This window comes from Tenebrio molitor, chromosome 3 (genome assembly GCF_963966145.1).
Source record: "Tenebrio molitor chromosome 3, icTenMoli1.1, whole genome shotgun sequence".
Lineage (NCBI taxonomy): Eukaryota > Metazoa > Arthropoda > Insecta > Coleoptera > Tenebrionidae > Tenebrio > Tenebrio molitor.
Window position 1 is genome coordinate 14,542,471 of NC_091048.1, and position 25,014 is coordinate 14,567,484.

A 25,014-nucleotide genomic window follows, 5' to 3' on the forward strand; every position below is an offset into this window, starting at 1 on the left:
CAATCTAGTTCTAGGAACGTTTTGGTTAAAATAAAAAATTCATTGACAAGTTACTAACTGGTTGGTTAAGACACTGTATAGGTGGGTTATCTAAGTGGTGCAGGAGCCACTTTAACTTTCGGTCCCGGTCCCTACTATTCTGTAGTCTGTTCAAGTCAGTTTCCTGTTTTGTTAAATTGGATTAAAAATGTGTGAGTATTTTATATTGCAAACTAGTAAAACTGACAACAATGCACTAGACAATGACGCAGTTTATAACCTCAAACTTAGAAAAAAATAACCTAATTCAACAGACAGCTTTACTGCCAACTTAAATGCACTTTTTCCATAGCCTCCCCTTATGCCAAAACATCGTGAATGGCATATAGAGCGACTGTCAGGCCAAATTTCCTATCTGTGCGCGTTGTTAACTACTGGAATATGCTTCCTATACAACTTATTGAGTCTGAGAGTGTAAATATATTTAAGAATCGCCTGGATGATCATTTCGGTTGGTAAAATCATTTTCTTTATCTCTGAGTAAAATAGCTTTATAAGCTCTACTCATTTTGGTATATAATAATAATAATAATAAATATAATTTCAAGATTATTTATTAAATAAAAATAAATAAATAAATAAACAATACTAAATTAAAATCCGAGCCTATTCAAGTTAAACGGGGAATTTATGAAGGAGATTCTTTAAGTCCTTTATGGTTTTGTCTAGCCATTAATCCTTTGACAAATCTATTAAATAGCACTGGATATGGTTTCAATATTAGACTTAATAATACCACACTATCCAAATTAAATCACCTTCTTTATATGGATGACATAAAACTTTATGCATCAAAAAAGAATCACATTTTATCTTTACTAACAATAACTGAAAATTTCTCAAATGATATTGGAATGAGTTTTGGTATTGATAAGTGTAAAATGCAATCAATATGTCGCGGTCATTACGAACATTTAGAATATATAACTCAAGAAGGAGAAATCATTAAAAATTTAAATAAAGGAGAATTTTATAAATATTTAGGTATTAATCAATCAAATCATATTCAACATTCAATTATAAAAGAAAATTTAGAAAAGCAATTTTATTTAAGAATTAAATCTATTTTAAAATCAAAATTAAACGGTAATAATTTAATTAAAGCAGTTAATACATATGCTGTTCCATTACTGACCTATTCTTTCGGTGTTATAAAATGGTCCAAAACTAATTTACAGAACATAAACATTAAAACTAGAGTTCTTTTTACCAAATTTAGTAAACACCATCCTAAATCTGCTATTGAAAGATTTAATTTACCACGCGAAAACGGTGGTAGGGGTTTTTCAAATCTAGAAGTACTGCTAAAAAATCAAATTGCTTCACTAAAAAATTATTTCCTCAATAGAGCTCGTGATAACACCTTTTTTAATGCTTTGGTTTCAGCCGATAAAGGCTACACACCTTTAAATTTAAGTGATAATATAATTTCAGATATTGTTAAGCCAAATATACCTGACACTATAGCAAATATAAAACAGAAGTCTTTACATGGGAGATACTTTAAAGAACTGGAACAACCAGAAGTTAATATTCAGGCCTCTCATGCATGGCTTAAGAAATCAAATATTCACCCTGAGACGGAGGGTTTTATATTTGCAATACAAGATCGTGTTATAAATACAAGAAATTATAAAAAACACATATGCGGTATACAATCGATAATTGATAAATGTAGGATTTGCGGAACTGAAGGGGAAACAATTGAACACATCATTTCTTCTTGCACCGTTTTGGCTCAAAGCGAATATAAAAAACGTCACGATATATTCGCTAAAATTATACACATGAATTTAGCTGTTAAATTCAATTTATTAAAGAATACACAACCACATTATAGTTATACACCAGAAAGTTGTTTGGAAAATGACAGTTACAAGTTATATTTTGATAGAACAATTTTAACTGACATTCATATTAAGCATAACAGACCAGACATTATAATTTTAAATAAACAACAAAAGCAAGCATATCTTTTAGATATAGCTGTTCCAAATTCACATAATATAACACAGACATATAACACAAAAATTAATAAATATTTAGAGCTGTCCATTGCTGAGAAATCTTTGGTGTTTAGAAAAAATTTCGATTTTACCACTTGTAATTTCAGCAACGGGAATAGTACCGCAATCTCTTTTTAAAAATTTAAAAATTCTGGATTTAGATAACACATTGGTAGTTGAAATTCAAAAAGGTATATTATTATACTCATGTCACATCGTGAGGAAGTTCCTTAACATTGACACAGAACATAATACACAACAAAGTCAAAACGCGGAGGCGAGACGCCGGTAATTATGTTGATAAGCACTGCACTATTACTTGATAGTAATATCCGTAATAGTGTATGTACTCCGGCAAAATTGCCGTGCCGCCGGGTGGAGGTGGGATAAGAAGAAATCATACTGAGTCGCTTTTTGTGCCGGTGAGTGTATTTCCCACTATGAGCGTCAATTTTTAACCTATAAAGGTTTTAGTATTTTGTATTCATGACATAAAAAAATATAAATTATTACAATAATGCACTATACAGTGCATTATTTTTAAGTGTTGCCATAGGGAATTGCATGGTAAAACTTGTATCCCCTGTCAACTTTTGTTCTGATGAAAATATTCAAACCATTTTTGGAACAAAGTTGGAAGATTTTTTAAACTATCGGATAGATTACAATTCAATATCCTAAACTGTCGAAAAAGTTGTGAAAAAATATTTCTAGCGCGTCGGAATAATAGTACGTCGAGCGGCCGCCAGAAGAGCGTCCCTGTCGGCTCAATTAGCACCTGAGATCTGACCATCTCCACTTTTGACTTTTGTCACTTTCATTTAAAAAATAAATATCGAGATCTCCTCGAGGCTATGATTAAAATAAATAATAAATTAAAATATAAAACCTAATTTTTGTTCTCATATCGCCTACTACGTTTTTTGTCAAATTATTTACGTTCATTAATTTCAACTTTGAAGAGTAAAATTAGTACAATAAAACTGCTTGTCGTTCGTTGTTCAAACAGTATGCATTACGCAGTCTTATTAATGATTACAAAAATAAAAATTTGCACCAAATCTGCAGTGGATCATCATTAGTTAACAGAGGTTATAATTTTTACCATAATTCCCTGCGTCAACAGTTAAAAAAAAACGCATAAAATATCAACCAGAAACTGTGGAGGAATTAAGGGCAAGAATAACACGCGAAGAAATTTTCAAGATCGCTTGGGACATTGTCTAGCAGTCACACTTTGAACATTTCTTTTAATAATTTCTGTTAATTTGTTGAATTATTTGTGCGTTGTTTTGTTTTTTTTTAATAAATAAATGTTTACATGTTCTGCCTTCCAAAAGCTAATTTAATCATAGCCTCGAGGAGATCTCGCTATTTATTTTTTAAATGAAAGTGACAAAAGTCAAAAGTGGAGATGGTCAGGTGCTGGTTGAGTTGAGTCGACAGGGACGCTATTCTGGCGACCGCTCGACGTACTATTATTCCGGCGCGCTAGAAATTATTTTTTTCACAACTTTTTCGACAGTTTAGGATATTGAATTGTAATCTATCCGATAGTTTAAAAAATCTTCCAACTTTGTTCCAAAAATGGTTTGAATATTTTCATCAGAACAAAAGTTAACAGAGGGTATAAGTTTTACCATGCAATTCCCTATGGCAACAGTAAAAAAAAATGCACTGTATATGCATCGTGGGGTGAGAACGAGTGAGCCTTGATGCTGCTAACGGTTGGTAGTATTCCACCATGTACTCCACGGAGCACGGATGATGCATTTCACCAATTTCAACAAATGTTCCCCGAGCCAGTTGTTATATACCTTAGTTGCGTTTAAGCAGCATTGCACGAGATTGGTGCAACGTTACCTACAAACCAGTGATGGAAAAAGGCAAAAGCTACTGGTAGAAAGAACATCATCTACACTTACAGAAGATGTAGTCGAGAATGTTCGAGGTAGAATGGAACAAAGCCCTCGAAAGTCAGTGCGAAAGCTTTCACTCCAAACAGGTGTGACTCTTATCTAAAACACACGCATCCAAAGTTCTTTGTTGGACACGTTTAATGCAGGGCCTAATAATTCTTACCATTAGAAATCCCGTCATTCCTTTTCCTTACTGTACAAGCTTGTCATATGGAAATTGCCTAACCATTTTAAAAAAGAAATTAAAGTTCCACCCTTACAAATTTTAAATTTTTAAATGAAAGTGACAAAAGTCAAAAGTGGAGATGGTCAGATCTCAGGTGCTAATTGAGCCGACAGGGACGCTATTCTGGCGACCACTCGACGTACTATTATTCCGACGCGCTAGAATAGCTATTTATGTAGTTAGTTGCAAAATGAGAGTATTTTTCGCATGAGACGTGAAAATTGTCCCAACGAACGAAGTGAGTTGGGCAACACGTCGAATGCGAAAAACACTCGGTTTTGCAACGAATCACATACAAGATTTTTTCTAATTCCTCATAAAATTGTTAAAAAAAACAAGAAATATTTAAATTTTAGTAAGTACCTAATTAAATCATTCTACCATTGAATTTGTCAAGGAATTTATGTTTCGCTTTACTATGACAATATGTAAACAGAAAAAAAAATCCACAAAATCACAATTTGGTATCAATTTGGTCCCTCAAATGAGTGATTCCGAAGAAAGTGTGGGTGCAGATATTGAAGCTGCAGCGGAAGCTGCTATTTCGACCTGGTTACCAGCGAAGTCGCGAGCTGTTTATGAGTTAAGTTATCAACGCTTCGACCAGTGGTTGGGTTTGAGGAAGTTGGAATGCATATCCGAAAAAGTAATGTTAGCTTATTTCATGCAAAGGTCTAAATTGCTGAAACCATCAACAATGTGGATCGAGTATTCAAAACTAAGAACAACCATTTATTTGAATAAAAAGGTAGATATTAGCAAATTCAACAATTTGATTGCATTCTTGAAGAGACAGAGTGAAGGCTATCGCGGGAAGAAATCGAAGGTTTTTACCAAGGATGAAGTCCATGCATTTTTAAAAGAAGCCAACGATGAAACATATTTAATGTTAAAGGTACAAGAAAAAAATTATTAGAGAAGAATTACATTACAAAATAATCATCTTTTTCAGGTTTTACTAATTGTCGGTATATCAGGAGCCTGCCGTAGGCAAGAACTACTTCAGTTGTCTATAAAAGACATAGAAGATATGGGAGAATTCCTGAAGATTCAGGTACTTGAAACTAAAACAAAAGTACCACGAGAATTTACCATAACTCCGGGAAATGTTAGTGGATTAAATTTATTAGAAGTCTTTCGAAGATATTCTTCATTGCGATCTAAAAATACACGGCACCAGAGATTTTTTGTTGGTTATAGACTTGGAAAATGCATTGCCCACCCTGTTGGAATAAATACTATTGGCGGCGCTCCAAAACAAATAGCCACTTTCCTTGGTTTGAAGAATCCCGAAGAATACACCGGTCACGCTTTCCGCCGTAGTTCGGCTACATTATTAGCTGAATCCGGAGCAGATACGTCAATTTTGAAACGTCTTGGGGGGTGGAAATCGACCAATGTTGCCGAGGGTTACGTTGACGAATCAATACAAAATAAGAAGAAGATCGCTCAAATGATTTTAGGCAAAGACAACACTACCAGTAAAGGCTTATCTTTCAAAAAATTGAAAACACATGATGCTACGTCTTCAAGTGGTCAAATCCCAGAGAAAAATAATTACTTATCGGTTGATAGTTATCATGAGATGTCTGCTGTATCGTCAAACAATCAAATTTCAGACGAACTTAACTTGTCATCATCATTAACAGAAGGTTTCCATATTTCACATTTACATAATTGTACTGTAAATATATACCGTATGTTTCAAAAAATTTCTGGTCAAGTAGGTCCTGCAAAACAAAAGCATTAAAAACGTATGGCGCAGCTTGTCAAATAATAACTGAACTGTCAAAAACGTCATTAATTGCCGTAATAATTTTGTTCGCAAAATGTTATCTATGAGAATGATTTTCACTCCTGAACAACAGATATTCATGATTGAACCTTATTTTTCCAATGGTCACACACTTCACACATTTCGAGAAAGTGACAGTATTCAGCAGAAGTGCTTGACCCAAACTTCGTACTGAGGAAAATATTGACTGTCAAACGTGGAAGACGCACCCCAATTATCTCTCAGGCAACTGTCGCAGCAGACTGAGTTATCAGTGTCAATTTGTCAAAGGATTGTTCGAAAGGATCTTGAAGATTCAGTAACAGCTGAAAGATACCGGAACAACATTCTTGATGTTTTCACAATCAACTCCAACTGGCTCAAGGGTACTTTCAATAAGACGGGGCTACAGCACGCGAGACTCTTCGTTATTTGTGGCAATTTTTTGCACCCATGCTGCTTGATAAAGAGGAGTCTTCCAATGTGCATTGAAGCTCAAGGCTATCATTTTTAACACTTGCTCTAGAGTAATTTAAAACACATTATTGTTAATTGTTGTTTATTTATTTATTTATTGTTGTTACATTACTTGTTTACACATATTGCCCGGGTTTATTGGCTTTTGTTGATGTTGTTGCGCGGCCGTGCCGGGTACATAACCTAACTTTAATCCGAAGCAAATAAGCGATCGTCTGCGCCTCCGCGGTACTGCAATATGAAATCTTGGCGCCAACGCCAACGGCCAACCCGAATTCTCATAGAATCGTAGGCGAAAAGAACCGTTCTCAAGCTTTTTTTGAAATTGCCATTTTATGACAGTTCATTCAAAACAATTATTGTGATAAACACATTTCCACCTGAATATTCAAGTTACGCCATACGTTTTTAATGCTTTTGTTTTTCAGAACCTACTTGACCAGAAATTTTTTGAAACATACGGTATAATAAATCATCCACTTAATTATTCTTAATTGAATTTGACACTTTTTTTCGCATTAATGCAAAAAAGAACGTCATTTTGACATTCAAAACGACAACATAAAATTCGACATTTTACAACGGAATTAGAATAGCTATTTATGTAATAAGTACATAATATAGGTCTTTGTGGACGAGCCCTATAGTTTATGGCAGAGCGAGCTTGCGAGCGAGGCTAATAAATAGGGCAAGTTCACAAAGCCTAGTTATGTACGAATTACATACAAAGCTTTATGTTCGATTGTGAAGTTAAGTTTCTTTTAGATACAAAATTAATAGATTCTAAAAATTACGATAATTTCGAAGTGTTCTGTTTTTGTTTCTGTGGTTACGAAATGATTTATTACTATTTATTTGAAAACAAACAGTGTTTGTGTTTGAAATACGAACTGAAATCGTCTTTATTTCTAGTTGTAATAATGAGCAAAGTAAGTGAAATTGCGGCAAAAGCTAAAGAATCTTGACTGCAAAGTTTTCTATTAATTATATTCATTCCTGATTTAAATAAAATTAGGAAAATTTTGACGTTTATTTTGAAGTAATACCCAAAATTGACAAGCGGCCGTTTTACTATCTTTATGGACTAGTCCATAAACAGATAGTTTGTGGACACTAAACGATATCATAAATCATGAATTATAATACAATCGAACATAAAAATATTTTTTCACGACTTTTTCGACAGTACCCCGGAGCCCCGCCGCACCACATAAGGAAAAAGAGAGGAAAAAACAAGCCGACCGCAAGGTACCTGATAGGCCAGGAGTGGTGAAAGGGGAAAGGCTACAAAAAATGTTTATTTTTTGTTGAGTTGAGAATATTTGTTTATTTAATTCGTGTTAATACATATTCATAATAAAAACATTAAACATGCACGGTCTACACGACAGTGACAGATGACATATGACATACACGACGTATGTCATCTGTCACTTTTCGACTTTTCTATATAAAGCGTTTTATTGCATTCTACTCCACCAGGTATTACTTTCGCTTACAATAAAATGCACCTAATGTCTCGAAACAAGTCAATATTAACCGTTTGTTCTCAACTTTGACAAGCGAGACGTTTCTGCCTAAGCCAAAATGGCGCTTCCGAGAGTTGCCAACTTGGACTTAGTGTTATCTAAAATTGCCTATTAATAACCTAGGAACTGAAAAGTTACTAGGGACTGGTCACAGTCAAAATGAATATAGTCGACTCAAGTTGCAAAAAACCACTTGTCATTTGCAACAACATTTTTTCAACATTTTCGAACCAAATAAAGGCACAAAGGGACCTGAAAATCATAGTTTGGATTGAATATTTTCCATATAAGTACAGTTCTAAAGTAATTTCAAACGACTTATGCCATTAAATTGCTGTTGCAAATCCAAATTGGTTTTTTGCAACTTGAGTCAACTTTAGATATTACCTACTAATACATCCATATAATTTTTCTACGATCAAATGAACAATGCAAATATAACACGTAACTTCTTTTTTTGTTCGACACTGTTAGAATTTAAGAATTTTCTCCTATGTGAACGGATTTTGATAAATGTCACAACTTGTCAAAACGAAACGTCAAGCTAATTTTAAAGGTTTTAAGCGATTTGGAGCCTTTAAGGGGCTCGTCGAACAAAAAAACGTTGTATTCAACTCGTTCGTGTGTAAATTGGGCCTTTTTTTTGGTACTCGTGAGCCTTTAAAACGCTCGTTTCACTCGTGTTTTAAAATGGCCCAGGCGTGCCAAAAAATGCCCAATTTACACACAAACTCGTCAAATAAACTACTACGGGGTGATCAAGAAGGACTGTTTAAGTTGGTAACACTGGATCGTATTTTAAATCGTATAACAGGAGTAACTTCCGGCTGTTGGTGGCTTGTCGTTGTTAATGCTATACCTATATCAGATATTTGTCAAATAAAGCAACAAAACATATCCAGTAGCAGTGTTATAAATAACCGAATTAAAAAATGTTTTTAATTGTACTACCAACTTAAACAATCCGTCTTGATCACCCGGTATATTCATATACAGACTGTCTATAAAAGAATGTGGGATCGCAGAGGGCTCTGGAATTTGAATTTGCCAACCCCTTTAAATTCGTCAACTACTAACCGCCAAATTGTCAAATATATTCACAAGCTGTCAACACGAAATCAACTTAACCTCATTTACGCTTCGAAGCCCTGTTTTATTGTTTCTTGCGTTCCTGGTCTGCTTATTGTTTAAAAAAGCTAATATATTACGATTTCTGGTGAAAGAGTCGACACACAATCAAAGCCTACTTGGATGCCACAATCATTTATAGACACTGTATTATACTAGACTATATCATTCATTACTTTATAAACCAATAAGAATCTTTGATTTTCTTTAGTTACAATGTATTACAGCGGTTATTGTAGTAACCAGGGCGATTTCGAATATACGAACCTTTGTATATTCGAATATACCAACCTTTGTATTTTCGCTCGCCGCCTTAACTTACAAAAATTCTTGCGCTAGCCGTCACATTAACGTCACATTAAATCGCCCTGCTACTGAATGCGCCCAGTCGGTTTCGGGAACCTGTTTATTTATTTATTTATTTTATTCATGATATAGTCTACCCGTATACAACTTGAGGATGGAAAATTCTCGATTACTCGACGTGTTGCCGGAAACACCACTCGATCTACGATCTCGTGGTGTTTCCGGGCAACACGTCTCGTATAATCGAGAATTTTCAATCCTCTCGTTGTATAATATATGAGAATTGAAAATTCTCGATTATACGAGACGTGTTTCCGGCAACACGTCGAGTAATCGAGAATTTTCCATCCTCGAGTTGTATACGGGTAGACTATTTATCATGAATAAAATAAATAAATAAATAAATAAATAAATAAACAGGTTCCCGAAACCGACTGGGCGCATTCAGTAGCAGAGCGATTTAATGTGAAGTTAGTGTGACGGTTAGCGCAAAAAATTTTGTAAGTTAAGGCGGCGAGCGAAAATACAAAGGTTCGTATATTCGGAATCGCCCTGGTTACTACAATAACCGCTGTAATACATGGTAACTAAAGGAAATCAAAGATTCTTATTGGTTTATAAAGTAATGAATGATATAATCATATATTATACAACTAGAGAATTGAAAATTCTCGATTATACGAAACGTGTTTCCGGCAACACGTCGAGTAATCCAGAATTTTCCATCCTCGAGTTGCATACGGGTAACTATATCATGAATTAAATAAATAAATAAATAAATAAATAAATAAATAAATAAATAAATAAATAAATAAATAAATAAATAAATAAATAAATAAATACATACATACATACATACATACATACATACATACATACATACATACATACATACATACATACATACATAAATAAATAAATAAATAAATAAACAAATAAACAAACAAATAAATAAATAAATAAATGTAAGAGAATTTTAAAAACGCAACAAAAACTACCTCTTCCACCCCAAACATGTGGCTCATAAATTATGTTCTGAAAGGTCCTTGACTCGGCGTTCCACAGGCGAAACAGGGCCAGTGTCGCTTGGCAGCTGCAACCGACGGGCTGTCCAAGGTACGAGTAAAGTCCTCGTCTAGAAATAGTCAATTTTGACTTAAATTGTAAATCATCTTACAATAGGACAGCAAACCGTCTTATAACTACCATAATACCCTCTAACTTTATTGCCTCTGTGTTGTGCAGTGCCGACTTAAGGAAGAGCAAGCATCAGGTAAAGTAACAGCCCCTATTTATTTATGGAATTATTTATGGTAGTTATAAGACGATTTTCTCTCCTATTGTAAAATGATTTACAATTTAAGTCAAAATTGACTATTTTTCGACGAGGACTTTACGAGAGTGACGGCAGGTGAATAATTGTGGCCCGGAAGTGGTGTAGTGAATTAGGCTAGTGATAGCAGGACATAGAGATACAGTTACCAGGTGTGTTGGTAACTGGGTGATAGCAGGTTTGGGCAACCTGGGCTATAAATCAGTATCTTAATGCGTAAAACCTCCCTATACCATGGTATGATTCCTGAGCACCGGATGTCCGGGTGGGGCACCTTTGGCTCATGACACGGCTAGGCCGTTGACCGGGCGCGTCTCGTCGGGACGGCCGGTGGTGGTAACCAAATGCACCGATCACACGTTGCTGGTCAAAAGGTTATGAGGTCATCCCGGTTCCCAGGTACTGAGGGGGCATAGTGACGTATGGAAGTGGGTTGTAGGCTCATACCCTGGCCGTGGCGGTCTTCCTCTGTGGAGACTGCGGGCGGGCTGTGCACCCCAAACTGCACACGGGGCCGTTACAGGTGCTACCAGAACATCCATCGCAACCCAGGAATGTAGCGCTCTGAAGACGACGCCCGTGGTTGGAGCCCCTCGTCATGATAGAAGCTAGGGGGAGGAATCCCCCGGGTGAGTCACTGTATGACCTTGATTCGCGACAGATGTGTCAGGTGTTTATCATTTACATGTTTGTACCGTCCCATTGAGCAAACCCGAGTCCGGACCTGTGCTTTACCGTTTGAATGACTGAATGAGGTGGAGGTGAGTCCGATTGTAGATTATCGTATGACTGTAGCTGAGATTGTCTAATTTAATGTGTATCGATGAGTCTGATCGATTAATTATCAAATATTGGGGGATAACGCCCTTGGGCAAAAACCCAGTCTTACATAAATAAATAAATAAATAAATAAATAAATAAATTCCCGAAACCGACTGGGGGGCGCATTCAGTCAGTAGAAGAGCGATTTAATGTGACGTTAATGTGGCGGCTAGCGCAAAAAAATTTGTAAGTTAAGGCGGCGAGCGAAAATACAAAGGTTGGTACTCGTATATTCGAATATACAAAGGTTCGTATATTCGAAATCGCCCTGGTTACTACAATAACCGCTGTAATACATGGTAACTAAAGAAAATCAAAGATTCTTATTGGTTTATAAAGTAATGAATGATATAGTCAACGTTAATTTAAACATAAAATTCGAGCCTGATAAACGTCAGTTGACAAGTGACAACTAACTTCATTTTGAGTGGCACATGTAGTCTATGCAGTGTTTGAAAACGTATTTGTGGATTCAAAACAGATCTTTTTTGTTCGACACTGTCAGAATTTGAACTTGTCAAAACGAAACGTCAAGCTAATTTTAAAGGTTTTAAGCGATTTGGAGCCTTTAAGGGGATCGTCGAACAAAAAAACGTTGTATTCAACTCGTTCGTGTGTAAATTGGGCCTTTTTTGGCGTGCCAAAAAAAGGCCCAATTTACACACAAACTCGTCAAATAAACTACTATTATTTCTAGCTTTTATTTTTAATACAACTTTTCTATTAATGTCATAACAAACTGTAGTTACTCAGGTAACTTGAAACATATAACTTGATGGGAGTTTGCATATTTCCAACACTCCCCCTCAAACTGCATCTTGTGTCTTTCTTCATGTGGTCGTAGTCATGCCAAGGGCGTGGATGCACTTATTCTGCTTTGGCGATGACAATCCCTTCCTTAAAACATCGCCTGGCATTTGATCGCAATAACAATTATTCAGGTTTAAGAAATGTTTTATTCAAAACTACATCTAAATGCAAATTAACAATTTAACTATTTCGGCCACAAAGAAGATGCACTTACTTTCTCAGACTAAAAACGTTAGTTCACAAATAAAATAATACAACCATTTAAACCAAATCTAAAAAATAGGCCAGCCAGCATAACCTCTTCCGTAATTTTCTTCGTATTGTTTTCTAATTTCCATTTACAAAAATGGCTGAATTATTTTTGATACCTTTCACCAGACTTGCTAGGTATTAATTCAGCACAGGCTTCTGCAGATTTTCTTACAATTTCTGGAGGATTTGCTTTAGAAGTCATTTTGACGCACAAAATTATTTCAACAAAATAAACAATTGCCAAACAGCCGTTGCTAATCATGTTCCAAAAATGTGACTAGATTTGGAGCTTTTGCTGAATTATTTTGAAATTAATTTCAATGTTTCTTTCAAACGAAATTTGAGGCAGGATGAAATAAAATACATAACGACATTCGTCCGTGAACTCTTTTTACAGTACTCGTTTCGAGTTTCAAGACTCGGCTCCTTCGTCGCCTCGTCCTTAAACCTCTAACTCGTACTGTAAACTATGAGTTATAACGTTATAACGTTAATTACTATTTCAGAGCTTCGTATTCTGCGTTCATTGCCTTTTTCCAGTCGGCAGCTACTGGACTAGATAGAGCAGCTTCTGAAACTGTCTGCGGGTCGCCAAACTCGATCAGACCAGCTACATCATGCAATTCTTCGTTGTCGTGGTTTTCTTCTTCTTCTGGTTCTGCCTCGTATTCGTTGACCTCTATCATGTTGAACAGTTTTCGCGGTCTCCCCCGCTTGCCGGTAAGAACTTTCTTTGTTCGTCGTAGACGTCTCTTCATTATCACGGGAATTTCTTCTCCGTTTTCTTCTTCCACGAGAGTTTCTCCATCTTCTTCTATATCACAGGTTTCTGTTTGTTTATCTTCCTTTTGTGTTTCGGGTACGTTGAATTCAATGACGTTTTCTGGGTTTTTCTTGAAAATGTCTTCGTCGGTGAAATTAGTAAAACCATTTTCTGCTTGATTACGTCCTGTGAACGTAACGTCTCTGCTTCGAATAACTTTTCTTGCTTCTGGATCCCAAAGCCTATACGCCTTCGATTGTACCGAGTATCCAATAAAAATGCATTTCTTCGATCTTGAATCAAATTTGCCCTTTCCAGGCGTTCTATTAAGTGCAAAGGCTGTTGTCCCAAACTTTCGGAAGTAGCTGACAATTGGGGTTCTTCTCGTCCACATTTTAAATGGAATTTCACCGCCCAGGCTTCGAGAAGGACACCTGTTCCTGATGTGATTTGCGGTTAAAATCGCTTCAGCCCAAAAACTTGCGGAGAGTCCCGATTGGATCATCAGGCACCTCGCCGTTTCCACCAAGCTTCTGTTTTTACTTTCGGCTACTCCATTTTGTTGTGGCGTGTATTCTACGGTGAATTCGTATCTGATGCCTGCTTGTTTCAGGAAATCTTTCAAGTAATTGCTGGTGTACTCGGTTCCGTTGTCTGATCGGACTGTTTTAATTTTTTGCTCCGTTTTTTTCTCAACCAAGCTTTTGTACTCCTTGAACTTCTCGATAACTTCACTTTTCTTTTTCATGAAATATACTTCGCACCATCTTGATTTGTCATCTATGAAAGTGACGAAATATCTTAAACCAGCGAGAGAGTTCACGCGCATGGGTCCACAAACGTCTGTATGCACGAGTTCTAAAGGTTCTGTAGTTTGAGATACCGACCTTGTGAATGGCTTCCGTGTCTGCTTGCCCTTCACACTCGTTTCACAAACGGGTAACGCTTCGTCGGCCTTAATGTCAATTCCATCAACTTTCTGCTTGCGTATAATGTTCTTCAAATCCTTTTCGTTGAGGTGGCCAAAACGTTCATGCCATTCTTGTAATGACATAGATATCTGCGACCTCGTCTGCGACACTCTGCTTTCTTCGGACAACTCGTCGATGTAGTATATACATATTATGTTTATCTCGACGTGCTACTATGACATTTTCTCCAGTATCGGGATTCGTTACGATGGCTTCGTTTCTTCTGAAGATAACTTCAAAACCATGTTCGGTCATCTTCGTGACTGACAAGAGATTCGATCGTAGATCAGGAGCGTACAGAGTTTCGTCTAGTCTCACAGTGAGATTTTCTTCCATACTCGGTTTTACAGTACCGCTTCCTACAATTTTCGTTGAGCAGCTGTTGGCCAAATTCAGGGTCTGCGCTTTCGGGTTTTTCTTGGAATTTTGCCTTTTCAGAACACATATGTTAAGACGCACCTGAGTCTAAACACCACCGTTTATCGTGTTCGACGTGAAGTTTCATTACGACTTCTGCCTTTCGGGTTGATTCTATGGGTTTCGTTTTTGGATTTTTTGGTTTGAAGAGTTTCGATCTGCAATCCTTGGCCATGTGGTCAATTTTTCCACATGTGTGACAAGCGAATTTCAAACGTTCAATTTTCGAATTTTCCGATTTCTTGGACTGATTTGACCTACCGGGATTTTTATTAATGAACATGGCATCTGAAACGTTTTCTTTTGAATTTCGTTTTCGAGCTTCATACTCTTCCAGGAGTTTTATCTTCAGTGCTTCTAATTGTGGTAATTTCTTTTGGGTTTCTATGGCAATTCGAAAAGGTTCATACTCGTCGGGAATGCTGTAGAGCAGAAGGATGGCAAGAAGGTCATTAATTATACAAAGTTCCATCTCTTCGAGTTTGTCCACGACGTCGAAGAAGTTCCGGATGTGATCCCTCATATCCTCACCGTTTTTCATTTTCAGCCAAATCAATGTTTTCAGGAGCATCGCTTTCCGGGCGGGTCCCTGGGACTGGTAGACGCTGTGTAATTTGTTCCATATTATGTCTTTTGACGTAGGACAATTCTTGATCTGTTTAAGTTCTGATGGACAGATTGTTAAAATTAAATCTGACCTGGCTTTCGCATCGTTTGATTCCCACGTGGTTACGTCATCTGGTGGTTCTTTTGGTTTCGGAATTGTTCCGTTCACGTATTTCCAAGAATCATTCTTAATGAGCAATGCTTAGATTTGGATTTTCCAAGTATCGAAATTGTGTTTTCCAAAAGGTTCGATTTTCACGCTTGTGTAGCTCATTTTTCGTTTTTGTAGTGCATACTCACAAATAGCTTCAAGTTACTTTTTCGTTGCGGAATTCGTACAATTTCTTATTTTTCAGCGCAGTGGGTCCATAACCTGTAGAGTCTATGCAGTGTTTGAAAACGTATTTGTGGATTCAAAACAGATCTTTATTTCTACAGTCGAAACGTTATGGATGTGGATTGGGGACTTGTCGTTAAGTTGGCACTACCAGCAAAAGTAACTAGGCGCATCAATAAGGTTACGGCCGGTTTCATAATGTATTTTAAAAGCGGTTTTAAATTTAAAACCACCTTTAACTAAAAATTGTGTTTCATATTCATTAAAGGCGTCTTTAGATCCTTAAAACCCCCTTTAACTTTAAAAGCTAGTTGTCGGCCTTTTATCTCGTTAAAGGTGGATTTAAATGGGGAACATAACCTCAATTACATGACAAGTGACATTTCGGTAGGCTAGTGCATTGCCACAAATTGCTGCTTTTTTTGTGAATTAGTAGGTACTTACCGAATAATAAAATCAACATTTCGGAAACTTATAGGTATTCAGAAAATAAAGATATTCCATGAATTCATTAGTTTTTATTGCTCAATTGTTTTCTTGCTAATTCAATCTAAGTCTAATAGGTAACAGTTTTTTCCTTTCATGTTCTTCTCTTTCCTCTCTTCTCTTTAAGTGTAGGATCTTATTTTATACAAGTTTTGTTTTAGATTTATAAAATTCCTCCTTCACTTGAAAGGTTGGATTTGGCATTTTTGGTCGCAATCTTTTATTAATCGGATGTTTTAATTTGGCGGTGCTCCACTAGCAAAATGTAAAATGCAGAACGTAAACAAAAATTAAAATACCTACTCGAAATACAATTCAAAGTCCGAGGGAAACAGTTGCGAGTTACCAAAACTTTCAAACGTTTACTGTAAAATTCCCTAGAATTCCCTAGGAAAATGACTACGTACACACGGTGAATGATTCGTTTTCGAACTAATGCAAATTTTAACTAATGTTTCGATAGTCCGTGTTTATGAAGTGCAGTCTCCTTTATTTTAGATTTAAAGTCGCATTTACCTTAAAGGCGCATTTTATTAAAGGAGACTTTAGGGTCGGATTATGAAACCGGCCGTTATTGCAATTTATGACAGATCTCAGTTCAATCATAAGTTTTAAGCGACCTTGAGTTTGACAATCCATATCCAAAACATTTCGAGTATAGCTTTTATGTTTAATACAACTCACAGATACAACTTTTCTATTAATGTCATAACAAACTGTAGTTACTCAGGTAACTTGAAACATATAACTTGATGGGAGTTTGCATATTTCCAACATTTTTGTTATTAAAAAAACCAGAGCGTGACTAAAAAACCCGTTGCTAACTTTACCTCGTGACTAAAGCGCACAAAGTCACAGCTTGTCAAGATGCATTTAAAAGATCACTTAGCGTTATGGAAACATATGCGATAAATGGCGTTTTAAACGTAGTAGTAGAAAAATACGAAAAAAATAATAAAATCACGGAAGTGTTATGGATAATAAAAATCAGGAATTTTAAATTCTTCAGAGGTGAAACTATTGTTTTGTGCTATAATTCAGCAAGAGAACAATTGAAGCATTGGGTGGAAAAACAGCGTTATCCAGAAAACATCATTCCGAGATAAATCAATTTGAAATAATTTGAATGCTGCAAATGACAAAATTATATGAGTTTTGGTGCTGTGGCTTGTGAGGATTATTATTTCACCGAGTCTCTATTGTTTTCCTTCAAGAAAAAAAGTAATACTATAAAACAGATTTTTCTACAGCCCATTTAAAAAAATAATGAGAACGCTGTTTTTCCACCAAATTTAAAATCATTCAAGAAAATGCGATAAAGTAGGTGATTTTACATAACCGAACCATCGATGTCAACAAAAAAATTATTTTTAGGCTATTGTTCTACGAATTATTGGGAAAATACTCTAGAAAAATATATTCAGAACAATTTGACGACCACGTATACCATCACTGTTAAACGACAATTTTCAGTGTTTTCAAGGAAAAACAGCGTTATACAGGTTGGGCGGCCGTATTACGAGAACGTTTTTGAAGTTGTCTTTCATTAAAGTTGCGATTAAGGTATAAAACGATATAACTTTATGCAAATATAACCAGTGGGAAAGAGATGCATTCATGAGCATGTTCACCGCTGATACGGCCCATTGTTATTTTTTCAGTTACAACTTTTTAACCTTGCGTTAGATAAAATTGAGATTTTCACTACGGTATCCTAGATACCTTAGCAATCGTTTCTACCAATAATACAAAAAACAGCGTTAATAGCTTAACGCTGTTTTTCCACCCAATGCTTCAATTGATCATACGAGGCGGAGACGAGTTTGTTCATGTCTGCGAGCTTAAAAAATGATTTTGGATGAGTGAAATACCATACTTTTTCTACGACTTGACCTACAACAAATTAAAAAAAAAATAAAGAAGTAATTTATTTTGAATTAAAAATAACAAAATGTCCAATTCAGTAAAAACTGACAACTCTGAATAATAAATCGACACAGTGCCAGCGGGCAACTAGATGTGGATTGGATTAATCACCTACGATTTTCGTTATGGGACACTCTCTCACTGGTGGCAGAACTCAGATTTTCGCTGGAGTATTCGCTACCAAAAGGTATCTTTTTGTGCAACCGTACGCGAGGGCCTTTAAAGGATACGTCATTTTAATATTTGATACAAATCAGAGATTCTCAAGTAATACTAGCGTGTAGATTTTTCGGGTATGAAATTAGAAACCCCAGAATTTATAATACGTACTTTTTAACTCTGGAGGAGTACCTACACGAAACTGAAAAATCACTGTCACTCTAATTCTCTTCCTACATTTTTACGATTATTATTTACTAAATGAGTTGCTTATTTATGTCATTTCCACAGCGACATGTAAGCCGAATTTATACACAGTGGGCCAATTAATATACCAATGATAGCCCAATTTTTATAGAAAAGATGAAGCCCTCTTGCTGTCCAGAGATAGTCAACTCAAAAGTTTTGCGTCATAACATGGCATGCAAAAATTCTGGTTTCGAAGATATTTATTGTTTTTAAAAAATTATCTCAATTATAAGTTTACAGATATGGGGCAGTGTGAATAAAAATTAAGCAAGTGCTTTTACTTACAATTTTTAAGGAAAAGCTATGTTTTGGTTGAATAAAAATTCAGCGTTTGCTAAAACTAAAAAGCAAAATCTTATATCGCGCGTTCAAATGAAATCCCGGACGGGGAGGCTTTGGAAACCGTCAATTGTTGTGCTTTTTTAAAGTGTAGATTAATTGGAGCATGTTGACAGCTAACCTAAAATTTAGGGCCAAAAAAAATTTTTTTTTCTTTGCAATGTTTTACATTAAAAATAGAATAACTTAACGATTCCTATTCTCGAAGCAAATATCTAAGGCCACCCTTTGCTGAAAACAAACATGTTCAATTATGTCCCGATTAAACAAACAATTGTCATTCGTGTCATACGGCGGGAAATTCAAACTTTACACTTTACACTGTTCTAAACAGTTTAATTTTTCCAACACCTACTCAGTCCAGAATTTCATTCGAACGCGCGATACCTTAAGCTTAAACTAATTTTTCCAACATTTACTGAAAACGGTGTGAATAAAACAAGTAAGAGCTGAACATAATTAAGTAAAAGAAAATGTACAATGCTTAGGGGACCATTTTCTGGGGCATAATGAAGAGACGAGAGGAGGTTCATTAAGTTCAAAGACGCGGATGCAAATATTTTTAAGATTTCTCAGTAATCCAGAATCCCAAAGAGGATTTGTAAAAGAGGAGGGTGCACATCGTTTAACAATAAATAAAATCATAACCAATGTTTTGCCTTGAATAGTCGCCATAGCACATAATTGGATTCAATTTCCCAATAATGAGAATACCATTCACGAAGCACTTGCTGAGTTATAGATTCCCATGTGCTATTGTAGCAATCGACTGTACAGCTGTACACATGTTCCGATATTAAAGCCATTACACCATGGTGACGAATATGTAAATCGGAAGGGTTACTGCACCATACATGTGCAAGCTAAAGAAGAATAATTTACCAGCGTTGATGCACAATGGCTGGATCGGTGCATGACAGCCGCATATTGAGAAGATCATCTATACCGGGTGGGGCATCGTATACGCGCACGCGAGAAATCGCGACTTCTAATTAAATAAAATTGTCGAAATTTTTCAGAGTTACCTGGCTATTGGTAAGGTACATTTCATAATTTTTTGATAATTTTTCACTTACAAACAAAGCCAAAAAAAAATTAAAATGTAAATTTCAACAAAAAAGTCAAATTCTGATTTTTATACTGACCTATCCAGATTCACTTCCTATTATTATTTACGAAATCAGCGAAAAAAAAACACCAATTAGATTTTGAATTAAACGCAGTTTTACATTTCAACTTTCAAAATCATTTTTATTTATGATCTGCTACTTGTGCTGTCGTAAATTTAGGTGACAATGGAAACTGTCAATTTTATGGCAAAAAAGTTTAAAACGGTCGGTTATACCTTTGTTGGGAAATTATACCATTGTGCCGTAAATCACCCATCTGGTCTACGTTTAAATAAAAAAGCGAATTATTTAGCTAACCAAGTCAAAATTTGTAATTGTGCCACCAGGGTTTGATGGGCTAACAGATACAGATTCATTTAGTGTAAAAACTTTATAGATAAATTAACAGTTAATTTCAGAAAACTAATAAAACTGTTACGGCCTTATTTTGTTAACAAAAAAAATTTTAAAAATTCTCACATACTTATACCTTATCAATAATTAGTCAGGTATATAAAATTTCGCCAATTTTATTTAATTAGAAGTCGCGATTTCTCGCGTGCGCGTATACGATGCCCCACCCGGTATACCTCGCGATGAACAATCGTCGGCACCAGCACCATCATGAATTAATTTTGGGAAATGTAGGTTACGGAATTACTCCCTGGTTGCTGACACCACATAAAGAACCTGCAACTCCTGCAGAAGTGGCCTACAATAACCTACATAAAGCAGAACGCGTCATTATTGAGCGGTGTTTTGGATAACTCAAGCGTCGATTTTCCGCCTTGCAGCATCCTATACGAGTAGGGACTCATAATAGTATGTTATACACCAAGGTAGAAATAGTATCTTTCAAACCAAGGTAAGAAAGTGCTTTCTTGCAGACCGCAGGCAAAGATTATAAACCGAGCCGTAGGCGAGGTTTGTAAATGCCCAAGGTCTGCAAGGGCACTTTCTTAATAAGGTTTGAATACTATTTTTTCCCTACCGGCACAACTTCGTTGAAAAAAGTCAAAAAAAGAAGGTTATACTCCTGATTAAAACGAAAATTTTGAGAATGGAATAGTAGGCTGGGTTATTTGTTTAATTAACTTGTCATCGCATTTGAAGATTTGACGTTTGTTCGAAAATTTGATATAAACAGGGCAAAGTAATCTACCTACCTAGCTTATCTGTTTATTTTCCAGATTATATGATTGATCTACCAACTTGCTCTATTGAATTGGCTTTCATTTATCAATAACTTATTTCACTTTTGACACTTTTGACATTTGTATTTTGGTACAGTTTTACCATAAACATTTCATGATTAACTTTCTTACCTTAGCGAGAAAGTTGAATTTTCTCACCTCAAATGAGGTATCCACAGCCTACATTTATAACCGGTAGGGAAAAAACATTTTTGGTTATGCCGGTTATGTTTATGCTATTACAAAAATGAAGCTTTGATGGTAAATTTCAAATTTGCCAAATTTCATTGTTACCAACAGACTCGGTCATTCTTGATCACACCGTATAAGTTGTTTTGTACTGCATTACGTTGCTAATACGAGTATATAAAGGATAATTTACCAACAAATGATGATGAAGTTGAAGATTTATTTAAGGAAAACGATGATCTTGAGGAAGACGTTGAAGAAAATCAAGGGGAAATCACAGCAAAGAAGACGTGAAATCGGGTTTTAAGTTTTTTTTTAGTTTAGTTAGCAAATGCTATAATTTTCCAGCTTTTGCTGTTAAGTGAAAGCAAAAGATTATTCACATCATTTTAAGCAAAAACTTTCAGCAAAAACTAAAACTACCTAGCAAAAGCTACTGCTAAAACTAAATGCTCAAAGCAAAAACTTAATTTTTATTCACACTGCCCATGGTTCAATATGCCCCCCATTTTTATTACCATTTGTAATCTTCTTCGCCAGTGCAGTTGCAGAAGCTATTTGTCTCTGAGGTAGCTGATTCGGGTGTGGGTCGTTTTACCGACAGCCTTTTTACCGACAAAATAGTATATTAAGTATAAAGAACGGTAATGACAATGTACGGATCGAAGACAATTGTTTGGAGGAGGAGCTTGCGACGACTCCAATATTGTCTGAGATCCGTACATTGTCATTAACGTTCGTCATGCTTATGAGATTTTTTGCGCGGTTGAATATTTATTACAAAACATTCCTAACTAGAATGCAATGCGATACGACGCCCTTCACATCGTGTTATCACAATGTCGATTTTTGTATCGCGTTTCTAAGGCAATCTGCAAACAACTACCGCCATTGCAGTTTTTGTGCGCAAATATCGCCAGTTGTGTTGAAAAACAAGCAGTAAAATGAGTGATATTAGTGATTCTGAAAACGAAGTGGATATTGTAGAAGAAACTTTGAATGTGGGGTGCGTCACAAATAAAGAATTTTTGAAACTAACGACCTCAACGTGTAATTAAGAAGACAAGGAATATTATTTCTTTGCAGCGGCAAGGAATGCGGACCACAAGAGCCGTGTGAGTTTCCAGAAAGTGCTAACATCTTATCTTCAACTTCTGTCTACATAAATCAAGAATTTTCGAAACCAGCGAACTCAATATGAAATCAAGAAGACAAGGAAAATCCGGGGTATGAACATTTTGACAATTCTAATGTCGCAGCAAGTCTGTTACTAAAATTGTTTCATTGCAGCGGCAAGGTAGGCCGACTACAAGAGCCGTGTGAGTTTCCAGAAAGTGCTAACATCTTGTCTTCAACTTCCGTCTACATAAATGAAGAATTTTCGAAACCAACGATCTTAATTTGTAATCAAGAAGACAAGGAAAATGCGGGGTATGAAAATTTTGACAATGCCAATGTCGCGGCAAGTTTGCTAATGCTATTTCATTGCAGCAGCAAGGAAAGCCGACTACAAGAGCCGTGTGAGTTTCCAGAAAGTGCTAACATCTTGTCTTCAACTTCTGTCTACATAAATGAAGAATTATTTTCGAAACCAACAACCTCAATGTGTACCTAATCAAGAAGACAAGGAAAATGCGGGGTATGAAAATTTTGATAATGCCAATGTCGCGGCAAGTTTGCTAATGCTATTTCATTGCAGCGCCAAGGAAAGCCGACTACAAGAGCTTTATGAGTTTCCAGAAAGTGCCCCCACATCTTGTCTTCAACTTCTGTCTACATAAAAATTATTATAATAATCGATTAATTTTGAATAAACTTTACTTACCGTTCTAGAACACCAAAAATTACTTACCATCGAGTTTATCGTTAGCAACGAGTAAACAGAGCTTACCATCTTGGAAACAGACGTGGTAAACAACCAAATAGAGTACAATCGCGCAAAAATTAAGATAATTTATATATATAAAGAATAATGCACTAATGTAGGTAATGATTTAAACTGACTTTTAAAAATTAACGTAACACATGGACTGAATATGCAGGGTATTTATAAATAAAAAATATACAGTTGATTGCAAAAAAAAACGTGAAATGCAAATTTTCCTAATATAAATTTGGTTTTTAAATTTTTAAAAATCTCATTGAATTTTGACCCTCATTCTAACCTAACTCTGGTAAGAAGGGTTCGCACTATGAGATAATTGTAAAAATATGTCAATTTTATTCTGACAGTTCCCATTTCTTTGTAACCAACTAACAACTATACATATTTGACAAATAATTTGAAATATATTTTAACTTATTATTTAATTATCGGTTCCGAATGAAACGTAAATATCAGTAAACTAAATGTTTTTAACATAGTGTCCTATGGTAGTGTGTTTCAATACAACTTAGTTATGTTCGTTTTCGTTATATACAGACTGTCTATAAAAGAATGAGGGATCGCAGAGGGCTCTGGAATTTGAATTTGCCAACCCGCATTAAAATTACATAACATAGAGGTGACTTTAACCGCTACTACTTCGACCAGGTTTACTGAACAATGTCGTTTTCACCGCTAGGAGTAAGTACAGCACCCCCACGAGATTTATTGGAACAGCAAAAATTTCGATCCCTTCTGAAAACAGTATAACTCTGGTCAAACAATTCATTGTTACTCAGGCCATCATGTAGCCAAGTTTCCGTAATGGCTATCAGATTAAAGTCACAAAAAGCAGCAGAGTTAAAGAAAGTAACGGTTTTGGAGTTTAAGCCCCGTACATTTTAATAGTACAGGGTCATTATAAATGATTGTACTATCGTAGTAGGCGTTGGTGGCTTAGTGATTGTGCCGCAAGTTTCATAACATGAGTGAGACTAGTATCGCCGATAGGTGGCGCTACTGGTGGTAGTGGAAATCTGTCTACTACAGAGTGTCCCAAAATTGGCGTACAAACTACTTACTACCTTATCGAGGATGTTTAAATGTACATGAAAAAAAAAATGGAAAAAATGTTTCCGACAAAAAAGATATAGATATATACAGGTGTCCCAAAAATAGCGGACTAACGGTGCACTACGGTGTAGAAGAGACTACCGTAAACGTCAGAAAAATGTTTAAAAAATTCTATTGGACTTATTTACTGATTGGGCGGTCCTTGAAAGTGGCACTTAACAGGAAAATTGTTTTGAAATATATGTATTAAATTGTCATGACAGCTACCTCTAATCGTACATATTATCACAAAGTACAGGATTACTCACTACCAATAACTAATCCTGCACAATAGTGAATTTAGAAGCTTTGGAAATCGAAAAAAATATTTTAAATCCACTACGGTAACATTGCAAGGTAATGATGAACGAGTACATCTTTGTTTACATTGTATTACCGTTAATAATAAAAATATAAAATTATGACATCTTGCATTAAAGTAATAATTTACGACCATTGTCAAAAATTAAATATACTTAATGAAGAACAAAAAGGTTGTGTTAAAGAGTGTTTTGGTTGTAAAGAACAACTCATAATAGATACGGTAATAATGGAACAAGCTAGAAAAAATAATAATAGAAATATTTATACCGCATTCATAGACTACAAAAAAGCCTATGATTCAGTACCACATTCATGGTTAATTAAAATTCTTAAAATGTATAAAATTAA

General features: G+C 35.6%; 1 protein-coding gene and 2 long non-coding RNA genes across 8 annotated transcripts in view; 2 read left to right on the forward strand and 1 right to left on the reverse strand.

Moving 5' to 3' along the window:
• Nucleotides 1–23,312, forward strand: part of LOC138125360 (uncharacterized) — a 169,467-nt gene extending 146,155 nt beyond the window's left edge. The window contains exons 1-4 of one of the 4 annotated variants that reach the window (XR_011157421.1): nt 20,826–22,592; nt 22,656–22,796; nt 22,857–23,004; nt 23,065–23,312. This is a non-coding gene — a long non-coding RNA (uncharacterized lncRNA). Of the gene's footprint in view, nt 1–20,823; nt 22,593–22,655; nt 23,005–23,064 lie in introns of those variants that run through there. The other 3 variants (XR_011157420.1, XR_011157419.1, XR_011157422.1) reach the window with 3 other exon arrangements.
• On the reverse strand, nt 578–9,389 carry LOC138125358 (uncharacterized). 3 transcript variants are annotated; one of them, XR_011157416.1, is made up of 5 exons: nt 6,554–7,749; nt 5,977–6,486; nt 4,128–5,920; nt 3,971–4,063; nt 578–3,908 (listed from the first exon to the last, which is right to left on the reverse strand). It is a non-coding gene; the product is annotated as an uncharacterized lncRNA (long non-coding RNA). The 3 variants fall into 3 exon arrangements; XR_011157417.1 differs by having other exon boundaries at nt 4,128–6,486; nt 6,549–9,389; XR_011157415.1 differs by having other exon boundaries at nt 4,128–6,486; nt 6,554–7,751.
• LOC138125357 (uncharacterized) lies at nt 4,594–5,940 on the forward strand. Its single transcript, XM_069040633.1, has 2 exons — nt 4,594–5,085; nt 5,143–5,940. The coding sequence occupies exons 1-2, from the start codon at nt 4,594–4,596 to the stop codon at nt 5,938–5,940; spliced, it is 1,290 nt and encodes a 429-aa protein (XP_068896734.1).
• Nucleotides 23,313–25,014: the final 1,702 nt, after the last annotated feature.